Genomic DNA, 25,519 nt, shown 5'->3' on the forward strand with positions numbered 1-25,519 from the left:
ACAGATGTGAGAGGGGTTGAGTGGTGGGAAAATAAACAAAGGATGAATGGAGTCCTTTATTGCTGTTGTTAGTTCAGATTAACCTCATTTGTGAGTGACTGAAAACACACAATAATATTGGCTTAAGAGGATTTTATTTTTTTCCCAAAACTAAAAAAATAAAAATAAAAACGAAAACAACAACTATGGATGTGAACAGGGCAAGTCTGGAATGGGTGTTTACCAATCCTTTCTTCTACCTTGTTGTTTTGCCACTCCTAACATGGGGTTTCTTCCTTGAAATCCGAGCTACATGCTCTGATTCCAGTGATCGTAGGTATTTTCCAGCTATCAGAAAAGAGAAAGGGCCTTCTATTTGAAGGTGCTTCCAAGAAGTTAAAGATCTCCCAGCCTCCCTTGCAGCTTTGTGTGTCCTTGTGACCAGCTTCTGGCCACCACGTTAGAAATAGAAATGGCACATTTCAATTCTGTGAAGTGCCATCTGGGGGAAATCCAGAAGCTCCAGTTCACATTTTGCATTCTGACTGATGGAACTCAGCCTTACCTGAAGCAAAAGAGAACCAATTAAGTAGGAGAGGAGCATGATCAGACTGTGGTTCAGAAATATCACTAAAAAAAGTAACCTAGAGAACTCAGAAAAACTATGTTCATGGTGGGGTAGGCAAAACTGGCAACAAGGAAAGTAGTTTAAGTTCAAGCCATAGCACATCCTAAAAATGGAAAGAAAGGAGCAGATGAAAGAAATTACAAAGAAAAAAGGGAAAAATAAAATAGATCCACTAATTGGGCATGAGTAAAACAAAGAGAAGAGTCTAGGATAATTCTCACAATCATGCTTTTAGTAACTGGGCGAACAATACAGCCGTGACACAAACAGAATAGAAGACAAAGGGAACAGCCATGTAGAAAAGTATCCTGATTTAAGTTCCAGATCTGGAGAGTGAATGTAATGCCTATAAGATATTCAGTTAATAAAACACCTCAGATAGAAGAGGGAGTGTGAGACCTGGGAATAGATCAGATTGGAGGACTAGAATTCTGGGGCAGGGCTTTTTATAGTTGAGTACACATGGATATTTCATCCCTTTGGGGGAGGCAAAGAGCCTGGTGACTCACAGAGTCATCAAGCCTGGCTCTAGCTACCCCAGATCCCATCTCACATGCTGCAGGCTGACTGTGTCTCACACAGCACACCTGTAATCACTGAGGCATGCAGATGTGGAAAAGTCCTTCCCTGCCTAGTGTGTCACTACTCAAAATGTGGTCCTTTAAGCAGCACAGTAACTGTCATCTGAGGGACTGTTAGACCTGTGGAGTCTGAATTCCACCACAGACTTACTGAATCCAAATCTGCATTTTATCGTGTCCTCCAGATGATTCATAAGCACATTTAGGTTTGAAAAGCACTATTTTAAGAACATCGTCTTTTAAGGGATGGGCAGAAGTACTGGGGGAGAAAAGGGGCAGGTGTGATAAGAGAAAAAGGACAATTAGCACAGAGTGTGTCATAGAACCTAACAGGCATTTCTGTAATGAAAGAATAATCAATAACATCAAATGCCATAAAAAAAAAAGGAAATATAAAAGATTATTAGTAGTCTTTTCAAGTGCATTTTTGGTACATGTGTACAAATATGATAGCATCACATTGAATGATGAGCTAAAGAAAAAGATACAAATTCCTTTTTTCTCCCAAAAGGCTACTAGAAGGGGAAGTAACAGTACACAGGGTTGAGATAGGCAATTGTTGATTCATTTGTTCAGCTGTGTTTTTGAAATGGCAGGAGATTTAAGCTTGTTTACAGCCTGGAAGAAAGATGCCAAGAGCTCAGGAAATGCTTTAGAAAGAGACAAGAGGGGGTCCAGAAGAGGAGGAATTATCACTGATAAAATGAAAAAGAAGAGTTTAAAGAGCAATCGTTGAAGGGTAGCTTTTGAACCAGAGGAGTGCGAAGTCTCTCTGTGTGACTGGAGAGATGGTTAGGATAGATGCAGAATGTGGCAAGCTGTAAGATATGGGAACTGTGATTTCATAATTCAGCAGTTGAATACTCAATTATCTCTTTGAAGTATGAGACAAGGTCATCAACTGAGATAAAGATAAACAATGAAGCGAATAAGTTTAGGCTGACTTCACGGTTACAAAAGAGCCCATAGTCCACGTTACATCTGGTGCCCTGGCAGGGCTGTGCTCAGAGCGCTGTCAGAGGATTCAGCCCAGCCCCCTTAAGGCAGATGCCCTCACTCTACAGGGAGGGGAAAGAAGTCTAGAGACAGGATCCTTATTCAGACCATGTTAATTTACATGGGGGAGGGGGTATGTAATTTACACATGTAATTTACATGTAATTTACAGGGAGGCCAGAGGTGGAACCTACCTCACCTAATTCAAATTAACTGCTTATTTTTCCAGTGAGCTCCGTAATTTCAGCTATTCTAAAGTAGAAAATGCAATGATCACATCACTCCTTAAAAGGTGAAATGTGAGTCATTCAATTAGAATCATAATAAGATTTATTTATTGATATTTTGATTAAAAAATACAAGAATGAAACCCACTTTCAAATTTTTACTTTGTTCTCGTGTTCTACACGTGAACACGAAGTATGGCAATGCTGGCATACATTTTACACTCACACCTCTCAACTATTGCTTTTACATCTCTACTGAGGCTAGCCTTTTCCTATAAAACATCATCTCTAGGGATTTTGTTATGCTTGATTAAAGAAAACATATGCTCTCACTGCCACAGGAAATAACTTCTATAATCTAGAGTGTTTTAAAATCCTTTTGTTTCCTGGGAAACCATAAACATGTTTCCCAAAATAGCTAAGGCATATACAAAGAAGGATGGTGGAAGAGGGGAGGAGGGGACAGGTGAGGCAGAGGGAGCCAAGGAAAGGAGAGTCAGAGAGTGAGTCACCTCAGCTGTGCTTGAAGTATCTTGTTGACCCCAGTGATCATTATCTTCCTCATTTCCTTTCTTGATTTTTAAAAAGAAGATAGTTCAATAAAAACCTTCATTTAAGGAAAAAAAAGAAAAGAAAAGCCTTGATGGATATTCAAATTTTCACTTGATGGGAATTGAATGCACCATACTCACTGCTATATTTACCTTTCCTTCCTACTTCCAATTATAAATTCTTTTCTGCTTTATTGTTTGATTCCCTCCTTCATTCTGTGCCATTTCTCTCTTCTTACAGGGATGTAATGGTCAGGCAAATATGAGGCTTCCTGCACCACAGGAAGAAAAAAGTCCAATCTGCCTTCAATATGCATAAGTCAGAACACCTTTCATTGAAAGGTGACATTAACATAAACATTTGCAGTCACACAAATGGGAATATCTACTAAAATCTGAATAAGTCTGTGCTCTGCTGATTCCATATTATTCAGGAAAAGAAACTTAGTATGACTCCACTTTAATATTCTCTTTACATCTCTTTCAGATTCAGAGACTCCAGAGATTGGTACTTTAAAATATCATGCTTTTATGCCCTGAATCTTATTGATTTGGGGATTTACAAAAATGTGTTTCATTAGTAGGCACTGATGCAAGCACAATTAGTTAAAAATAGAAAGTAGAGAGCTCAAGATAAAGCAATACTGCTCCTGCTATCCTGTTTCCTTTGTAAATATATCTAATTCAGTTACAATCTCAGGTAAAAAGATGATTTCTGTATCACTCATCCTTGGGTGGTGGGATTAAGATGCTTTTGTCTCAATTTTGTTGTATTTTTATGAATTTTTTTGTACAATGAACATAGATTAAATTTGAAAAATAAAAAAAATTTAATATTTATTTTATTTTTGAGAGATACAGAGAGACAGAGTGTGAACAGGGGAAGGGCAGAGAGAGAGGGAGACACAGGATCTGAAGCAGGTTCCAGGCTCTGAGCTGTCAGCACAGAGCCCAATGTGGGGCTCAAACCTATAAACCATGAGATCATGACCTGAACTGAAATCAGATGCTTAACTGACTGAACCACCCAGGTGCCCCTACATTAAATAAAATGTATAGTGTCTTTTAAAACAAGCTTTGTGCATATTTTAAGTCGGTGAGGTGTCTCATCAAATAAGATTCAGAAGAAAAACAATTCTTGATTAACGTTTCCTCCAACTATTTAATTAATCACTTTCAAATTATCACTGGAAATATGATTCTGAAACCTGTGATCCCTTGATAAGTTAAACTGGTTGAAGTATATTTGGACTGTAAGGAACAAATTTGTCAAACTGAACTCTATCAAACTGAACACTAGAAGGACTCTAGAAATTGTAGCAAAGTAGTATATTAGTGCTATGAGATGAGTTCCAATAAAATGAGTTATATGACACAGTCTCTACCTTTAGCCAGGCAGTTTCCAGCTAGCAGATAAGATCTTGATAGGTTAAGAGTCACCCATCAACAATGGAAACCAGTGGATGACAGAACCAAATGGCTTAAAGCAATTTAATGGGGGAGGGATCATTTCCAGGTCAGATAAGCAAAGAAAAGCAATGTAGAGAACATGCCCTTTAAGCAAAAGAATGTGTAAGATTCCCTAAGGTAGGCAAACATGTGATCAGGGTGCGTTCTGGATTTTGAATGATTACTGTTGTGACTTCTAGAGTCCCCTGACCATTTACTGACTTAAGGAAATGTGAAGTCTACTATTCAAAGAAGGGTTCACCTTTCTAATTTGGTTTTGTTGATATCCAATGTTTTTTGTTAAATTTATTGTCCAAGAGCACAGTGTACTTCAGAGTCAGAGCAAATTCCTTGATCATTTTTCAATTAAAAAAAATAAATTTATAGGTGGTGAACTTTGTGCATACTAGGTATGAGTGTGGGGAGGTTGGTGAGTGAACACAACTAGAATAGGAGAATTTCAAAACACACTGCATAAATTATAGGGGAAGAAGCCTTTTTGGATAATTCAGAGGAAAAAAATAAAGAAAATCTCTTCTCAGGAGGAAGGGAGGAGCAACAGTATTTATGAAGAACATTTTATTGTTTGTGATTTATTTTGAGAAATTAAGTGCTACTTCACTAATCTGTGAAAGAAAAGGTAATATTGATAACATGTTTCTGTTGTAGGTTACTACAGAGATTAAGAATGTAAGTAGCACTTTTTTAAGGGTGCCTAGTGACTCAGTCAGTTAGGCTTCTGACTCTTGATTTCAGTTCAGGTCATGATCTCATGGTTCATGGAAAAAAGCCCCATGTTGGGCTCTGCACAGACAGTGTCGAGCCTGCTTAAGATTCTCTCTCTCAAAATAAATAATTACAATAATAATAAAATCATTTTAAAAAAGAACGTACCTAACATTTTTCAAAGAGCTTATATATGCAACTGCTATAATAACTGATGTGTGACAACCTATAATAACTGATGTGTGACAGCCATAAATCTACCTTGATGATTTTTGAGTTTAATCATTATAGGCACTTAATTAAAATCAGTTTCAAAGTATTCATGTGAATTTAATTTTACTTATTTATAATTTCTTAAGTAATACATGATTATGTTTTCAGTATAAAAATCCAAATATTTCAGATAAATCAAAACTCCCCCTTGGTTACAGCTACTGGCATCTTTATTCTTTCAGTCATTCTACCCTAGAATAGATAGGTGGGTCTTTTTTTGAGGAGTTTGTAAGAAAAATCTGGACCAGCAGAGCCCAGTGACTTTCTTTCCCTTTCCACTTTGGACTTTGAGGTGTGGATATATGTGCATCATTCTCAATTCAGCATTGGGAGGTTAATGTCAGATAACAGCTGCATTCTCTAGTATCAGTTTTATTAGTTATAAGATTATGTTATGATACCAAATCCTTTACTTCCTTTGGAAGGAGAAAGGGAGAATGCTATTTCAGATTCTCTTGGGCCCCAAGGTTATGTTAAAAATGTCATTTTGCATGTACTATTTCTTTCACTCAATGGTATTTCTTTAAGTACTTTCTATTTCAGAATACATAGAATACCTTTTTGTATTTATGGCTGTATAAAGTAGGATCATATTTGAGATTTTTAAAAACACATTTACAGCTACTTAGGCCATTTTCTATTTTTATTAATACAACCAATTTTGCATTAAATTATGCTTGTCATAAGGAGGATGAGTTAATAATTTAAACATAGACCATGAAATTCTCTCTTAAAATGGCTATATATGCCCTCCTTCATTGTATATTGCTTATAAAAGTTAATTTTACTCATATACCAGTCTTCTTTATATTGCTAACCTTAAATTTGGTTAGTTGTAATGGTATCTAGTCATGTTTAAATGAGCATTTCCTGACAATTTGTATGCATTTTACTTCTATTTGTTATCTTGTTGCTGAGGCTAGGACCTCCAGTACTATGTTGAACAATAAGTGAGAGCAGACATCCTGTTATGTTCCTGACCTTAGGGGAAAACTCAGTTTTTCCCCATTGAAGAAAATATTAGCTGTGGATCATTCATTTATGGTCTTTAGGACATTGAGGTATTTGAGAAGAAGTCAAATTTGCAGTCTTTGCCAATGACATGATACTCTATGTGGAAAACTTGAAAGACTCAACCAAAAAAACCCCTACTAGAACTGATAAATGAATTCATCAAAGTCACAGGATATAAAACCAACCTACAGAAATTGGTTGCATTTCTATACAGCAATAAGGAAGCAGCAGAAAGAGAAATCAAAGAATCAATCCCATTTACAAATTGCACCAAAAATCGTTAAGATACTTAGGAATAAACCTAACAAAAGAGCTAAAATATCTGTACACCAAAGGCTATAGAAAGCTTAGGAAAATATTTAAGAAGACACAAAGAGATGAAGAAATATCACATCCTCATGGACTAGAAAAACAAATATTGTTAAAATGGTGATAATACTCAAAGCAACATACTTATTCAGTGAAATCCCTGTTAGAGCAATGCCAGCGAACCAATTCTAAAGTGTGTATTGAACCAGAAAAGAACCCAACTAACCAAAGTGATGTTTAAAAAGGAAACAAAGCTGGAGGTATCACACTTCTGGGCTGCAAGCTGTTTTACAAGGCTGTAAATAACAAGATAGTATGATACTGACACAAAACAGACACATAGAAAAATGGAACAGAATAGAGAACTCAGAGTGGACCCACAAATGTGTGGACAACTAATCTTCAACAAAGCAGGAAAGAATATCCAAAAAAAGACAGTCCCTTCAGTAAAGGGTTGCTGGGAAAACTGGACAGTGACATGCAGAAGAATGGACGTGGACCACTTTCTCACATCATACACAAAAATAAGCTCAAAATGATTGGAAGACCTAAATGTGAGACAGGAAACCATCAAAATCCTAGAGGAGAAAGCAGGCAGCAATCTCTTTGACACAGGCCACAGCAGCTTCTTACTTGACATGTCTCTGGAGGCGAAGGAAACCAAAGCAAAAATGAACTACTGGGATCTTGTCAAGATAAAACGTTTCTGTACAGTAAAGGAAGCAGTCAACAAGACTAAAGGATAACCAGAAAAAAATGGAAGAAGATATTTACAAATGACATATTTGATAAAGGGTTAGTATCCAAAATCTATAAAGAAATTATCAAGCTGAACACTCGAAAAACAAATTATCCAGTAAAGAAATTGGCAAAAGACATAAGTAGAAATATCTCCAAAGAAGACATCCAGATGGCTAAGAGACACATAAAAAGATGCTCAACATCACTCTCCATCAGAAAACTGCAAATCAGAACCACAATGAGATGCCACCTCACGCCTGTCAGAATGGTTAAAATGAGCATCTCAGGAAAGAGCAGATGTTGGCGACGATGCAGAGAAAAGGGAACCCTCTTGCACTGTTGGTGGGAATGCAGACTGGTGCTCTCACTCTGGAAAGCAGTATGGAGGTCCCTCAAAAAATTAAGAATAGAACTACCCTATGATCCAGTAATCGCACTACTAGGTATTTATCCAAAGGAAACAGAAGTGCTCATTTGAAGGAGCACATAAACCTAAATGTTTATAGCAGCACTCAATAGCCAGATTATGGAAAGAGATCAAATGTTCATCAACTGATGAATGGGTAAAGAAGATGTATTATATACAATGAAATATCACTTGGTGATCTAAAAAAATGAAATCTTTTCATTTGCTACAATGTGGATGGAACTAGATAGAGTGTATTGTGCTAAGCGAAATAAGTCAGTCAGGGAAAGACAAATATATGATTTCCATTCATATGTGGAATTTGAGAAATAAAATAGATAATCATATGGGGAAGGAAAGGAAAAATTAGATAAAGACAGAGAGAGAGGCACACCATGTGAGATTCTTTATTACAGAGTACAAACTGAGGATTGCTGGAAGGGAGATGGGGGAGGGGATGGGCTAAACGGGTGATGGACATTGAGGAGGGCACTTGTTGGGAGGAGTATGGGGTGTTATATGGAAGTGATGAATCACTGGGCTTTACTCCTGAAACCAATCCTATACTATGTGTTACCTGACTTGAATTTGAATAAATAAATTAAAATCAATAAAAAATTTAAAAATTAAAAACATGAGTGGGACATTGCCTGATTACTTCTGAGTCTGGCTTCCTCTTTTATACAAAATGTACATCTCTATTTCATTTTCTATGAATTGCTTATTTATGAATTGCTTTGCTCATTCTTCCATTGGATTACCTTTTTCTAAATAATTTGTTGGAGTCCCTTATATAATTAAGATATTAATGCTTTGTTAGCCATCTACTATTTAATTTGCTTGTTTAATTTGTTATGGTGCACCTTGTCATTCATAATTTTTTCCTTTCAGTTTTATTTATTTACTTATTTATTGAAGTATAATTAACATACAGTGTTATATCAGTTTCAGGTAGATATATAAGTCTCTATGAAAATGTATAATGTATATAGATGTACATATACATATGTGTATACATGTGTAGTTAATATATAATACATATATATGTTATATATATGAAATGAAATCTTGGGGAACACATATTTTTTTTGTCTTATCTTGGCAATCGGCTTATTTTACTCTTCCATAAAAACTTTAAATTTTTTTGTTTAGTTTATTCTTAGATCTTAACAACTTGCTTTTGTTGTTGTTTGGTGAAAGTAAACATAGAGTTACTGAAAGGCTTATTATGCATGCAGCTGTTAGTGTAATGATATATTCGTATACAGCTACAGATTTACGTTTTTAATTTTAAACCAAAGTATTGTAAATGCCTAAATAACAACATTAGACTTCTCAGCTTAAAAAACAATTTATCAAAAATGTTTATATGGAAAAAGAACAGTAACTATAAACTTCAGGAAAAGTCTTTACTATAGTTTTCACTTAATCTTTTAAAGGAAGGCATTTTTGCTTTGAGAGGAAATATGAAGTATCATCCAGACAAAGACTCTATGTGCTCTACTTTCCAAAGAGACAGTGATATTCTAAATCAAATAAAGGGTACTTTTATTGCTCTCTGGAGCTACTCTAAAGTTGAAAGAGTTGAATCACTGACTTTGTCAGATAGCATCATTGGAAAAACATATCCTTACTTGAACTACTGTCTTGAAGACCTCACTACTATAAAAATTAAAAATAATAATTATTATATGACTTTTTAAGTTCATTGAGTTCTATATCAATCTATTTTAAGTATCACACAGGATTTTATTCACTTAAAATGTTATTTATTTCATGATATGTCTCAAGTACTACTTATTCATATTCCAAAATATTTACTTAATATCTCCTATCTGCTAATCAATATTCCAAGTGTCAGGAATATAGCAGTAAATGGCAAAATCCCCGATCTTATGAAGTTTTCTTCTAGTAGAGAAAAATATCAAAATAAAGTAAAATAAACAGTATTTTAGATAATAAGGAATTTTATAGAGGAAAATAAAGCAGAAAGAAAAGAGAAAATGTTAGAAGGAACACATTCTTAGGGAAGTGATTTAATTAGACCTTTTGAGAAGGTGTCATTTTAGTGAGGGCCTGACGGTGACGAGGGAGCAATCGGTGTGGCTCTCCAAAGAAGACTGTTCTAGGAAGAAGGGATGGTCAGTATGATAGACAGTATGCTTATTAAAATCTTTCAAAGAAACCATCCAGTAAAATATCATTGCAAATTTTTGTTTCTCAATACAGAGAACCTAACATAGGAGGTAAGTTTCCCTTGAATATTTCAAAGCATCCTCTAATTCAACAGGTTCAAAATTAAACCCATTATTATAGTTCTCAAACCTAGTCCCCCTTTCCACTCTTTCCTGTATCCGTGAATGGTGTGTCCATACATTTAGTTGCTCAATCCAGAAAGCTGAGTCAACATATCACTTATCTATTACCACATAACACATTATTCTAAAATATAGTGACTCAAAACAATAAATATTTATTAGCCTGAAAGTTTCTGTAGGTCAGAAATTCAGTAAGTACAGAAATTAAGTACAGCTTAAGTAGGCCCTTTCATTAGGTCACTATCAAAGATAGTAGCCATGGCTGCAGTCATATGAAGGCTGGACTAGGGTAGAGAATGTAATTTCAAGGTGGCTCAATCCAATAACTGACAGCTTTGAGAATTCTTTTGATAGAAGCCCTCAGTTTCTCCCATGTAGCTACTTGAGAGTCTAGGAGAAAAGTGGATGATCCAAAAGAGAGCTAGATGGAAATAGCAATGTGTTTTATGATCTAATGACAGAATTCATGTGCTATCATCAAGTTACATATATAGTGAATATTCAACAGGAGAAAAATTGGGTTCTACCCTTGGAAGGGAAGAGTGTCAAGTAATTTGAATAAGTATTTTCAAATTCATCACAGTTATGCTTGAAATATTCCTCTTGTTCACATTTAGTACCAAATCATCACTAAATTTTGTGGATTTTGTAAATATCTCTTGAATTCTTCTATTATTTTCAAACCCTACTGCTATTTAAATTACTCAAACCATCCTTGGCTCTCACCCTGACCACTGGAATTGTTTCCAAATAAGACTTTGGATAGAAGTCCATGTATGATATATAAAGCAATGCATAATCTGGTACCTACAACTCTCCAACCTCATTTGTTATTATTATTGGACTCTATTTCAGACACAATACTATTCTTTCAGTCTCTTGTACTTTCCATAACTCTACAAATTCTGAGACATTTTCTCTTGTGTCTGTCCACTCCGTCTTTTCCTGTGTGAAATTCTGGACTACCATTTCAGCAGCCCTCCTTCCTAGAAATTGTCACTGACTTTTACGTAAATTGATTATACTTCTTTTCACTGACTTTTACATGAATAGATTATACTTCTTTTGTATTATTTAAAATGTGTCTAGAATAATAAAACTGAAATAAAACTACTGAGCAGGAAATGATATAAGCCAAAAGTTGCTTTAAATATTTACTCAGTAATTGAGTTCTGAAAGACTTAGTGTTCCGAATGAGAAGTTATTTATTATTTAAGCAATGAACTGGTGTGTCAGTTAAGTCCCTTACAACTGTACCTTTACAAAGCGACTTTGAACCTCTCTATTTGATGTGGTTTCAACCATAAGTTGAATCTATGAAGTGGAATGTGTTAATCAGATCTTTTCATTTATGCTGCTCAGTCTTTCCTTAAACTTGCCTATATTTTCTATTTGGGTAACATGGTATACTATTATAACCATCCAGAGCCCTTTTATATAAGTTAACGAGGGTGAATCTCTCCTCATTTCACTTAAAAAAACAGCCCTGCCCAAAAGATTCATGGTATTTAATGCAAAATCCAAACACTGGCATATGGACTTGGCATTTTTCAAAACATATATGTAGATTGTCATTTGTTTTACTAAAGTTATCTGGAAAACATGTGTGCCACTTTATGTATCTGTTTTTATACTGGTAAATGAATATTTACCTGGCCTAGGGCAAAACAACTAGTTAATGACAAAACTGGAAAAAATATAAGCCTCCTGGCTGTCAGTCTGGAACCTCCACCATTGTACCATGAGGACTTCCATTTAATTATCTTGTGCACTGATCACATAACAGAAACTATTAAGTCTATTCTAAGTAATTTTCAATGTATCTGAAACACTTAGTTTCCTTTAAAATAAATAAGTCATTAAGAAACTACAAATCAGTGAGTTAATTAGCTGTGTTATGGACTTTTAGTTCTTTCTGTTGAAATAAGCTATGCCAAATGCCGAATAAATAATGCCCAAACTATAAAGGAGTAAAGGATTACTCATGAAAATAGGCAGTTTAGACAGAAGTTATAAGGAAGTTTTCACAGAAGTTATAACAACTACCATAAGTTTTGAGCACAATATTCTACAATATGTTTAGTAAAAATAAGTGATGTTATGCAAAAGCATAAGTTTTGTAGATAAAAAGATTATATAAAGATTAGAGTTAAGAAACCTCACATGACTGCACACTCGAATCCTCCATTTCTACTTTTACTATTGAACGAAGTCCTTCTTCATCCCGTTCTTTGCCTGCAACCCTTATTAACCCTTCATATGTAAACATACAAACAATATGTAATTATCACTAACAACTAGCAAGCATTGAACATAGACATCATAGAACCTAAAAAACACTAATTTGTATGACCACTAAATGTGGCCACTGCAATATCAGGCTTGGTTAAAAAGTCACCCATGACATTGCAATTTATAGCTCTCCAATTCTACTATTAAGTGATGATTTTCATTATTTGATGATTTAAGTTTCCCTTGCAGATTTCTGTGTTTTGATTTTTTTCCTATTTTTAAATACGTATTCTATGATTGTCCTTCATTATTTATTAGCATTGTTCCTAACTTGAATAGGAGAACATAAGGAGAGAAAATTGAACCTTCTTTAGTATTAAACATATACTTAAAGCCTGATTACTGCTAGACTTGGAGAACTATAGTCTGATGTTTGATGTCTACATCATTCTATATAGTTAATTTGTTTCAAAAATATTTACTTGGTTGTAACTCTGAATGCTGTGTATTTATTCTGGGTCTGTTAAAACAATTGGAACAGTCATGATTTGCTTAAATAGTAGACTCCACAAAGTAAGAGATAGACAATGATTAAGTTTATTAAAATGACCCTTGCAATTGTAGTAACTGCTACTAATGAGAAACACAAATGTGGGAAATATTTTAGCAGGGTTTTACAAAATCAAAGAGAATAGTTAAGGTTTCTTGACAAATGATGTTAAAACCTAGATCAGAAAGATAAGTAGAAGTTAATGAGTTGAAGAGATGACCAATGAACATCAGGCAAAGATGGGTTGTACCAGAGACATTGAAGAGAACATGCTGTGAAGTGGTTGGATTCCAGATCTAAATTAGAAGGTAGGGCCAAGTGGATTGATATGATGTGTGAAATAACAGGAGGATCAAGGGTTCCAAAAGATTTTCCTCCAGAGAAATGGAAAGATGGAGGAAGAGAAGGAGTTTGATTTATGCTTGCCGTTATTGGAGATCTGGGTTGCCAGAAATCAGTGATTATTTTATTCTAGTTTCAGAAATTGACATGTTTCAAGCTATGCATAGTCTCCTACTAAGGCTTCTACATTTCTGGTTCATTCTTACTCTAAAGTTGTAATTGTTTGAGATCTTAAATCAACTCATAGGAGTTCATCCTTTGGTAAGTCTGGGAATACAGTAGTTTTTGTCTCCCTAAACCCATAAAGCTTTCAGAACTTGTACATAGATTGCTAACCCCTCATCTATTACTCAAATGATTCCCACTCCTGAGAGAAATGCAGCTCTAAATATTTGGCTCTCTTCTGTGAGTTTCATTTATCTTAAATCACAGCCATTATTTTCCATTGTGTTTTTAGTTCCTCAGTGCACAGATTTGTCTTAAATTTGTCTTTGTTTTCAGTGTAAAATTCCACTTGTTTAAAATATTGGCTCACATATTTAGTGGTTAAGTGACTAGGCAGCAAACATCCCTATGCCTTAGTTTCTACATCTGTAATACATAGGTCATATTATCTAAATAGCAATATTGTTATGAGAATTAAATGATATCATGTATATGAATTCTGTGCCTGAGATATCAGGAAACAACTATCATATTTGTCCTATTTATTATTAATTAAAATAGCCTAAGCCCTGTCAAACTGCAGATATGAGTTCAGAAATGAGATCACTTTAAAATGATAATCATATTTGACTGGCACATTGCCCAGAGTAGTGAGACTCAAGATTCTAGCACTTTGTTAATTTTTCTTGAGTCTCCAGAGGTATTCTAGAATGGTCCTTTTATATTCCTCCAATATGGTCTCCTTTTTGAATAATTAGTATCATCAGATTATCAACCTAAAACCTGCTTTACTACATGTGTCTTCATGGCAAAAATGATTCCTTTCCCAAGGCAGAATGCTTCCATGTGAAATACTCAAACTTCACATATCCCTAGTGTCCCAGTTCTCTTCAGTTCTCATAACGAGACTGAAGTCATAAAGAAATGGAAAGAACATTCATCTCTTCTATTCTGTGTTTTGGTTTTCTTTTTTTTTTTTAATAGTGTTTATTTATTCTGGAGAGAGAAAGAGAGACAAAGTGCAAGTAGGGGAGAGGCTGGAGGAGAGGGAGACACAGAATCTGAAGCAGGCTCCAGGTTCTGAGCTGTCAGGACAGAGCCTCTCAGAGCCTGACACGGGACTTGAACCCATGAACTGTAAGATCATGACCTGAGCCAAAGTTGGCCACTCAACCGATTGAGCCACCCAGGTGCCCCTGTGTTTTGTTTTTCAAACAGGGGCAACAAATATCAATTGCTTATATTTCTAAAACTGACAAAGTTCCAAATAATATCATATGAAATGGTTTTTTTTTTTTCACAAAGAATTGTAGGTCTACAAGGCTGGTTGTGGAGCTATAAAATACAGAGTAAACTGTGATTTTCCATCATACCCCAAACCTTCTCTGCCTCAGGAGTCTGAGCACTGATTTATTCACCACCCATCACCCTTCCTTCTGCACAAATTGATTCATGAAAATAGATGCCTGGAGATTTGTGGCCCCATGTGCCATGTCTCACATCCTCTTTCTGTTGCCCTACTGCATTGTTCACATCTTCTCTCAATTTTAAGGTGCATTAAGTATTGGCAATTATACTAAATTCATCTTAAAATCATTCATATTTAATGGAGATACCTGTCCTCCAAAAGTGGATGTAATTTATTTTTTTGTCTCAATGAAGACGACAGAGGAGAGAAGAGGAGGGTAAGAGATATCTTTGTGATGAACTTTGATTTTTCTTCAATTCTTAAGAATTGTCAGTGTCTCAGATATTGAAGTCTTTGAACTTGTAAGTAGCATGTCTTTATAAAAAGAAGAATATATAAAATACTTAATGTCAACAGATGTTCATTGATGGGAATGTATATGAGTTCACCTACAGTCTCCCAGAAGAGTTGATAGGAAACAGTTAAGAGTAGCTAAAAATAGGTAAGAGTAAATAGAAAATAGTAAAGATAATAAATACAGTACTAAGTGCAGTAGAGAGAAGAGCCAGGTCTTGGAGGCAAGCAAATTTAAGATGTGAGATGTTCATATTAAAAGTCTTCTAAAAAAAATTCAAAGCTGCTTCTTTCAAAAATACTGATCAGGAGTAACTTTCTAAGAACCTTAGTAACTTGCTATGAATATGACACTTTTATTGATACTTGGAGATTTAGACAGAAATAATAGGCTTGATAATAAAGTTTCTTGTCTAAAATCCATACTACATTAATATTAGATTTTTTTCACACTGCCTACTCCTGTCCTGAGTTTTAACAACTCAAAGAAAAAAGTTTTAAAATATGTTTGCACAGATGATGCTGATGACTATTTAAAAATTAGAGAAAGACTCCTGGGTCAAATGGAACTTCATGCTATGTTTATTACTATAAACTCTCTTCAATGACTACAGTTCTCTGAAGAAAGCCTATTAATGTTCACATGATGCAAATCTCAGATATTACTGTAATTGGAAGAAAGTTCTAGGATTAATATGCCAGAACAAGAATTGTACATGATGGGAACTCTTCCCATATGTGTAGCCATTACCCCTTTCAGAAAAGGAAGGGATAGATGATGTAGAAATGTTTTTCAGCCAATTACTCCACATAAATTTTTTGGTAGTCATTCCTTCAGAGCAAAAATTGTGAATTTTTAGGGGCACCTGGGGGGCTCAGTTAATTAAGCATCTGACTCTTGATTTCAGCTCAGGTCACATTTCATGAGTTTGAGCCGCCTGTTGGGTTCTGTGCCAACAGTGCAGAGCATGCTTGGGATTCCCTCTTTCTCTGCCTTTCCCTCCCTCTCAATCTCTCTCTCAGAAATAAATATTTTAAACATTTGGAATTTTTAGAAATAAAATCGATTGTCTATAAGCAGTTGGATGGTTCTTGTGTCACTGAAAGAAACATAACTTGTAACGAAAATTGGAATGTTTCTCTGCTCAGAATTTTCCCACATTTTTATAGGCATCATTCTGCAAAGCTTGGTTGTGAATTCTTGTTACAAAACAGGGAGATTTTGCTTTCACTGGTGGAAGGGGGGGGGGGGGGCAGCCAATCGATTCTCTTCACTGTAGCTTCACTTCCCAGCTTCACTTCCCAGCCCCTGCTCACTGATTCATCCCAGAGATTCTCTGTGGGCTTTGATGGTCCCAGACAGAGTAATCTACTGAACTGTGAATATTTTAAAGCTGCAAATCTGTGTTCTATATACTTTAGGTTCTTAGCACTGTGTTTTGCACCTAAGAAGTTATGAGAACTCAAATTCCTTGTTTTAACATTTAACAGATATTTTAAGTGCATTTTGACATGAGAAAGGACATTTTTGTGTAATAAAAATGCACTATCATTTTGTTAGTAAATTTCTCTGTTTTACAGATATCTGTAAATTCTCTGCTTCATAAAAGCGGCAAGAAAACTGTCAAAAAATGTGACAACCAATTTTTTCCGAACTCTGTAATTAATCAGAGATTTGCAGTAACACATGAAGTCGTTTAATTATGAAAAACAGCTGAATCTTGGTAGGAACAGCAGGACTTGTGGCTATAACTTGTCCTATTCTTGTTCTCCTTTCTCAGCTCCATGGTAGCATGGTAAATCAACAGGCTGCAATAAAAACCAACAACTAGGCAGCTATCAGAGTGGGCAGAAAGGAGTCTGAATTCCTTTAAAGCCTCGTTGTTAGAGAAATGTCATTATCTGATCTGTCTGGAAGTTCTCCGGAAGACCCCATTTGCAAGCCTGCTTTTATTTGACCTAATGTGGAGCTCCTATTTTATGAAGAGTCTTTTTCCTTGCGATGTTTGTCAAATACATTTAGAGGCAATGTGTTTACCTCACAGGTGCCCGAGGCAGTGAGCGACAGTTGGGGCAAACAATAGACTAACCAAAAAGCTTAAAAGAAAAAGCAATGGAATGATATGTCCAGAGGGTGTCTAGAAGGCCATGCATCTGTACGGGGCTTTGAGCATGCCCAGTGTCATGGACCTAGTTGCATCCTTTCAAAATTCGTATGTTGAAATACTAACTGCCAATGTCTAAGAACGGGACTTTAATGAAAGATAATTAAGATAAAATGAGGTATGATATGGGCTGACCCTAATTTATTACTGGTGTTCTTCTAAGAAGAAGAGATTATAACACAGACAGTTGGAGAGAAAGAAACAGAGAGAAGATGGCCGTCTGCAAGCCATGGAAGGAGACTTTCCAAGGAGATTTACCCTGCCGATAACTTGATCTAGGACCTCTAGCCCCCAGAGCCGTGAGAAAATTAATTTCTGTCATTTAAGGTACTTAGTCCAGGGTGCTTTGTTAAGATGGTCCTAGCAAACAAATACACAGAATTGTGTGCATGTTCTCAGGGAAAGACCAGAGAAGACCTTAAGCTCTCACCTTGGGCTGGCCTTTAAGCCTGTGCAAATGGGAAATAAAGGCTAAGACACCGTTGTCAATTGCTTGACTCAAGTGTGGCCCCAAAAACATAGCTTTGCTCCCAGAAAATACTGGGAAATATATTGGTTTTAGGAATTTAAGAAAATCCCTGTCTAATTATTAGGTGATCTCTAAGCCACTCAGACAGATTTTACAGAATTAGTTCAGAAAAGCCAATTAAAAACAAACAAATAAACAAACAAACAAAAAAACCCAGCAACAATAACAAATGTTAGGGAGGAGGGATAATATGATTTACAGAGTTGGCATATTATATTATCTAAAATGTCCAGTTTTCAGTAAAAATATTATGAGACATTCAAAGAAAAAATAAAGTGTGGCCCATGCACAGGGGAAAAATGGCAATCAATAGAATCTGCTCTAAGAAAACAAAGACAGTGGAATTACTGGACAAAGACTTCAAATCAGCTATTTTAAATACATTAATAAAAACTAAAGGAAACCATGTTCAAAGAACTAAAAAAAAATGTATGAAAATAATATCTCCACAAATACAAATATACCAATAAAGAGATAGAAATTATAGAAAAAAACAAAAGAGTAATTCTGGACTTGGGAAGTAGAATAACTTAATGAAAAAGTCACTGGAAAAAAATTGCTAGTTTTCTCTGACTGCTATAACAAATAACCACAAAGAACAGTAAGTTATTCTTTCATAGTTCTGGAGGCCAGAAGTCTGAAGTCAATCCACTGGGCCCAAAACAAGGTGTGAGTAGGACCCAGTGCCCTCCAGAGGCTCTCGGGGAAAATCTGTTTCTTCCTTTTTGCAGTCTCTATTGACTGCTGGCATTCCCTGGCTGTGGCCACAACATTCTCATCTCTGCCTGTATGGTCACATTGTGCTCCCTCTTCTGTCTACAGTCGAATATATCTCTGCCCCTCTCTTATAAGGATACGTCATTGCATGTAGGGATGACTTGCATAACCTAGAATAATCTCCCCCATGCAGTGCAAAGAGTGATGATTGTCAGTTTAGCATACGTAGTATTCTATTTTTTTTTTAAAGGTTATTGGCTCAGATGCAGGTAAGTTGGTGTATTTGTTGGTAGGAGAACGTAGAAGTTTATTTTCTGATAACTGACGTGAGGATTTTGCAAAAGAAATACAGGGAATGGTTAAGAAGCAGCAGTCTGTAGTTATAAGAGCCCTGGCAATGCCTTTTGCCCTATGTTCTTGGGCCATGGAAAATGAGCAAATGCTGCTTACCAGGACAGGTGAAAGTTACTTAAAACCAGTTGGTAGAGAAAGCTCCAGAGTTCTTGAAAACATTGTGGTTCTTTATAATATTATTACTATTACTATTACATTAGCATAAACTTTCCAGAGATTATGGTGACAGAGAGTTCAACTGAGCAGTAATAATCAGAGATAAAGGGTCATAAAGTAATATGGAGACAAAAGAATAGAGATAGGAGAAGCTTCTGCCCATGGAAAAAGCACAAAAGGCAGAGAGAGAGCCGCTGGGCAGATAAATGGCTTTGAGTGACCAGAACTAGATAGAACCTTTAGAATTGCACAGTCGTTCATGGATGCTGCTAGCAGTGATCTTACACTTTCTGAAATGTCACTGTCACATTATGATTGATAATGGATTTTTAAATTTAGCCAATGTCTCTGACAGACAATTTAACAGTGAAGGCTGTAAGACCCATTTTCACTACTTATTAAAAATTCCGGCAGGAGGAACTTGATACTGCTGAGATCAAGCTGTGACCACAAAGGTCTGGCGATGCTCTGACTTGAGTGACAGAGCTGGGAGGATATGATGACTGACAATCTCCGGAAAGTAGCATCATCTTAAATATATCAGTTTCAAACACATGTGTGCTCAGGAAGTCTGTTTTACTTCCCCGAGCAAAGCGCCGTGGATGAAAGGATCATTTGATCTTAGCAAGCAGGATCAGGCCTTCCGTGGACCAGCCTAGGTAAATGAGGATCTGGATAAGGTGCAGTGACACGTGTGGGCGTCTAGGATGAGAGCTGCATAAAACAAACAAACATTTGAATGAAAAAATGTGCAGTAGCTCTTTACTTTTCCCGAACACACGTTCTCATTGTATAATGCCAGGTGCACTGACCCCATTTATGGTAATTTCTCAATCTCAGCGCACGGATTTTAGATCTGAACGAAATGTACTATAGATGAATGACACAAGATGAAAGCAGAATGCATTTCACTGAGTATGTTACTAATATAGGAAGCATCTGATTGAAGAAAAGAATATCGTTGTTCAGTCTGTAGGACAGAAGTTTTATTACCATTGAGAAGAATTTACAAAACTTGAAAGCTGATGTTGATCCCCTCAGTAAAAGCAGTTAGAATTGTATTTCACAGTTTTTTTCTTATGCCTGAATACTAAGGATACTTTTAACTAAAAATTGCAATTAGAAGTCAAGTTCGGGTAAATACACATTTTGAAAGCCTAATAATTTGGGAGTGGCTTTGTTTCCAGACGTAAAACGTCACTTCTGACTTTTGGGCTGAACACATGTGAAACCTCATAAATACTCAACTGTAGACCTATGGGTCTGTGAAGACCTATCATTATGATTATATTTACCATATAGTAAATACTATATAGTATATATACTATATAAAACATATAAAAGTTTTTCATTTTTTTTAAAAGGTACTCTTGCTTACCATTCTTTAATTCTTTATATATAGTGACAATTGTCAGGAAGACTTTCTGTTGTCATTTTCTGTAAAACCTGAATGTTCTTCTCATTTATAGCTTGGTTGCAACAAAGGAAACAGACAGTGCAAGATCTCGAAGTGCTCCAATGTCACCTTCCGACTTTCTGGATAAATTAATGGGGAGGACATCAGGGTATGATGCAAGAATCAGACCCAATTTTAAAGGTAATTATGTGCTTACTACTATATTTGAAATGTGTTTTGAATATTATTAAACTAGATAAATTTTCAGATTGATCACACCAAAAATTATAACTAATTGCTTATTTCCAGCAATCTTCCAAGTACTGTATTATGCAAAGATGTTTTGAAAGAAAAAAAAAATCTATTCTTATGTTAATAGTTCTCAACATTTGTCTTCTTTGGACCAATAGTGTTTGTTTTCTTTCCTCCTTTCCTTGTTATGGTGCTTATTGTCATGATGATTCATTTTAGGAAAATGTATACACACATACACACACAAACACATACACACATATTCCACTCACTGGACTAGAAGCTTCTTTCAAGCCGGCAATAAACCATATTTTAAATTCCTCACAGCAAGACTCTTTTATGTTGTGGAGAATCAAACAGTTGTTGATTCTAACTAAAAGCCACTAATAACATTTCAAAAATTATTCCATTGACCAAATGTTTTACTTAAATGTATAGGAAAGAGTGTAATTTAAAGAGTGTCCTTTTCTGTTTAATATAGTGAAAAGCATTATATTTATATATGTCATATGTAGATTATCCAGAACCACAATATGTCCTAGGATAAAAAATTAAAAAGCTACTTCCATGTCTGTATTTATTTAATATCTCTTGAATAATATTCTATTCAATAAAAAATAATCCAAATACATACCTCTTTCAGGAGATTCAGTTAAGCTATTTTTATCTTTCAAGGTGAAAAGAAATACAATGTAGTCTAAATAATTATTTACTTTCTGAATTTGTTCTTATGGAAGAAAAAAAAGAATTGCTTCGCAGTGGTTTAAGAATTATTTAGAGAGGACCATAACTACCAAGAATGGGGAGTAGGAGGGAAAAAATAGGAGTAAAATGTGTTATAATTTGTGAGTAATAAACTATGAATTGCTTCAATTTCAAAATAATTTTGACACTTAAATTGTAGATTGTATTTCTTGATTTAAGCATTTTGGCCATAAATATTTATTTTTTATTAAAATTTTTTTAAATCTTTTTTTTATTTTTTGAGAGAGAATGAGCACGAGCAGGGGAGGAGCAGAGAGAGAGGGAGACACGGTATCTGAAGCAAGTTCCAGCCCTGAGTTGTCAGCACAGAGCTTGATGCAGGGCTTGACTCACTATCTCTGAGATCATGACCTGAGCTGAAGTCAGACGTTCAACCGACTGAGCCACCCAGGCAACCCAGCATAAATATTTTGTTTAATGTTTTATTTATTTTTGAGAGAGAGACAGAGACAGTGTGAGCAGGGGAGGGTCAGAGAGAGAGGAAGACACAGAATCAGAAGACGGGCTCCAGGCTCTGAGCTGTCAGCACAGAGCCTGACGCGGAGCTCAAATCCACTAACCATGAGATCATAACCTGAGCTGAAGTCGGGCGCTCAACCAACTGAGCCACCCAGGCGCCCTGGCCATAAATATTTTTAACTGCACAAAGAGAAAACACTAAATGTAAAGCCATGAGAAAATAGTACAGCTTAAGAGATATTATATACAAATGAAATGAGATTTCAGCATTATGAGGATATTTTACAAGTTGAGAAACAGCAGAATCCCCGACATTAGGTTGAGAACTAACTTTGAATTGACCTTTAAATATACACAGTTGTCATATTAGTAAACAGCAAGAAACATAATTAGCAATTAGTGGGTTCATTATGGTGATTCTATTAAATGATTCACAGTATTGCTTTGTTTTCACTGAAAACTAAATCATTCCACAGACAAAGGAAATTTTAAACCATCTTCAGTGTGATTAGTATTACTATTTATGTGTGAGACCGGGAAAGGACTGAAAAGATTTGGTCTTGCTTAAAAAAAACAGTGATTTTTTAAAAAAATAAAAATACATTCCTAAAAACTAGCAGGTCATCAAAAACAGTTTACAGGTGAGGAGTTTTTAAAAAATGTTTATTTACTTATTTTTGAGAGAGAGAGAGAGAGAGAAAGAAGGAGCAAGCAGGAGAGAGGCAGAGAGAAAGGGAGACAGAGAATTGGATAGCTTATACTCTGAATATCAGAAAAGCAAGTGGATGCTCATTTGATTACTGTAATGTCAGTTTATTAAAAATGATAACTTAATGGATTCATTCTCAGTCAACACTCTTGTTTTTCCAGTCAAACATTGTTGTCTCTGGGGAACGCTCACAGCTTCCTTCCTCTGGAAGGAATTCAGTACATTCAACAGTTTCCTTTTGTTGAATAAAATAGCACATAACCCTTTGACCATCATTTTTTGCCTAATATGGAAATATAAATGAAATATATTTAAATATTTTTGAGGTCTACAGGTCCTAACACACTAAACACAGGACCTACCAGGAGATGATGAGATCAACCCACCTTTTGTCAAGTTCCTAGACACCCACCAGTCCTCTTTAAGAAAAGACGTTTATCAGACAGAAGTAGGAAGTGAAGAAATTGTTCTGGTAATATTTAACTCAGTTTTTCTGTTTAGTACTTCACAAGACTAAAACTACAACGTGCACTCCCTCCCCATGAACCTGCCATATTGTGTTTTTCCCTTTGTCTATTTTTTTAAAAGGATTTACTTGGCTAATCAAACAAACTAAAAGTGTTTATTATATATACTCTGCTTCTCAGTTTGCTAAAGACAAGGAATTAATACTGTAAGATTTTAGGGGCATGAACATCAGTAGCACGATATGTAATATTCCACTAGTCTTTTTTTTTTAATAAGTAAGCAAAATTAAGTATTTTTTAAAAGAATAGGGATGGGAATTTGCCAAAACAGATGTAATAATGTATTAAAATAACTTGAATAATTTAGTCCTCACATCTTCATAGATTAAAATGGTAAAAAGAAAATAAATCTAGAAAATAATTTACTTCTTTACTGACTCAGACAATAGGCAGGTGTTTTCGAAATACAAAAGCAATGGAAAAAAAATCTCTCGGTGTTAAACCTCTCAGGATTTACAAATTTTGTAAGAGAAAAACAAAATCTTAGTATTGACCTTCTCAGACAATTTACAGAGAATAAATAAGACTGTTCAACCTCATTAGCAATCACTGCAGTGCAAATTATAATAATAATAATGTGATAGTATTTTCACCTTTCAAAATGTAAACATTTAAAAATAATATGAATTATTCCAGGCTAATTGCATTATTAGGAAATTTATTTCTGGAATATTGATTTCAAATTTTGATTATTTTCATGAATACGTATACATCAAAAGGGAATTTATCTTGCAGGACATTGTGGAGAACAATTATTAAAAAATATAAAATGACTTGTTAAAATGTTACTTTGATTTTATTCTTTTGTATAGTGCTTACATAAAAAATCTAGATGTAGACATTTTTCTTTAATATAAATTACGATGTTTGTATTTTTCTAAAAAATTTCTCTAAAAAAGCCTAAAGCTTTAAAAAATATGACCTTTTTTAGATTAAATGTTTTAAATATGTTATTAAAATATACCACACAAAAGTAGGAATAATTTTATGAAAACACTTTAAATTGGTACCAAGCACAGATTAGACAGTCACTTCTATCAAAAAGTATCTTAGTAATTAAATTAAATATAACTATTAGCTGCTTTAAAAAATAAATATTGAAAGAAATTAAAGCATTCAAATGCCTGAGTCACCAATATTCTTTCTTTTTCACTAATTAATCAACTGTTCTTTTCCCCTCCAGAATACTCATAACTTACTTAAACTTTTGTTAGAATTATTGTTTCTCAATAAAAACTCTTTGCTCTTAGGATAATTTGAGTATGAAAACAACTCCAAATCTAGTTTGTAACTCCAAAACTAGTTACATCCTAGTTCTGTTAAATACAATGATTTCTTTTTAAAAAAATTTAAACATTTATTTATTTTTGAGAGACTGAGAGAGACAGGCCATGAGCAAGCAAGTGGAGGGACAGAGAGAGAGGAAGTCAGAATCCAAAGCAGGTTCCAGGGTCCGAGTCAGCACAGAGTCGGATGGGGGAGCTGGAACCCACAGACAGTGAGATCTTGACCTGAGCCGAAGTCGGACACTTAACTGACTGAGCCTCCCAGACGTCCCTGATTTCTCGAGCAATTATAAAGAATTCACTAAATAACAACAACAGGGTTTGAAAATGATCTGAGAGTCTGCTAAACGAATTAGCAAATAAAGCTCCACATGTCATTGAACTTGTTGACTCTTCAACAGAAATTAGAGTATTTGCATAAATTATTTTGTCAAAAACGTGGCCATAGAGGACAGAGATGATATGTATCGCAACTATTGCTTCCGTTTAAAAAACAAAAATGATAGGCAGACCACACCATTTCTTTCCTGGAATTTGAAGTCCTTTCTCTTTAGAACTCTTCCGGTCTAGGGGAAAAGTAGAAACGAAAGAGGCGCAGTTACAGCCTGAACCACAAGGGCCCCAGACCCAGCCATGTTTCTGGCTTGGAGGTCCAGACAACGTGAGCAAAGACCCCCAAATCCTTGTACCCGGAAGTTTCTCGAATTCATATTTACATCTGGCCCTCTTTTTAGTTTTCAAGTTTCCTTTCTTTCCTTTTTTTTTCTTTTACATTTATTTTATTTTATTTTTTTACTTTATAAAGTTTCATATTTTTTAATATATGCAATTATTTTCCATCATTTACAATACAGTAGTTACAATGACACTCCAAACAGAAAAGCAAAGTAAAAAATCAAAACACCAACTTCTGTTTCATGTAATTAGACTTATACAGAAATTAGAAGGTTAAGTA

The 25,519-nt window shown here is 35.1% G+C and overlaps 1 protein-coding gene across 2 annotated transcripts in view; it reads left to right on the plus strand.

Annotated features, from left to right (window-relative positions):
- GLRA3 (glycine receptor alpha 3) overlaps positions 1 to 25,519 on the plus strand; it is a 178,151-nt gene that overhangs the window by 13,509 nt on the left and 139,123 nt on the right. For both annotated transcript variants that reach the window (XM_029948110.1, XM_029948188.1), the window contains exon 2: positions 20,640 to 20,767. In XM_029948110.1, the coding sequence (XP_029803970.1) occupies positions 20,640 to 20,767 (128 nt within the window). The remainder of the gene's footprint in view (positions 1 to 20,639; positions 20,768 to 25,519) is intronic.

Source organism: Suricata suricatta, chromosome 1, assembly GCF_006229205.1.
Source record: "Suricata suricatta isolate VVHF042 chromosome 1, meerkat_22Aug2017_6uvM2_HiC, whole genome shotgun sequence".
Classification (NCBI taxonomy): Eukaryota; Metazoa; Chordata; class Mammalia; order Carnivora; family Herpestidae; genus Suricata; species Suricata suricatta.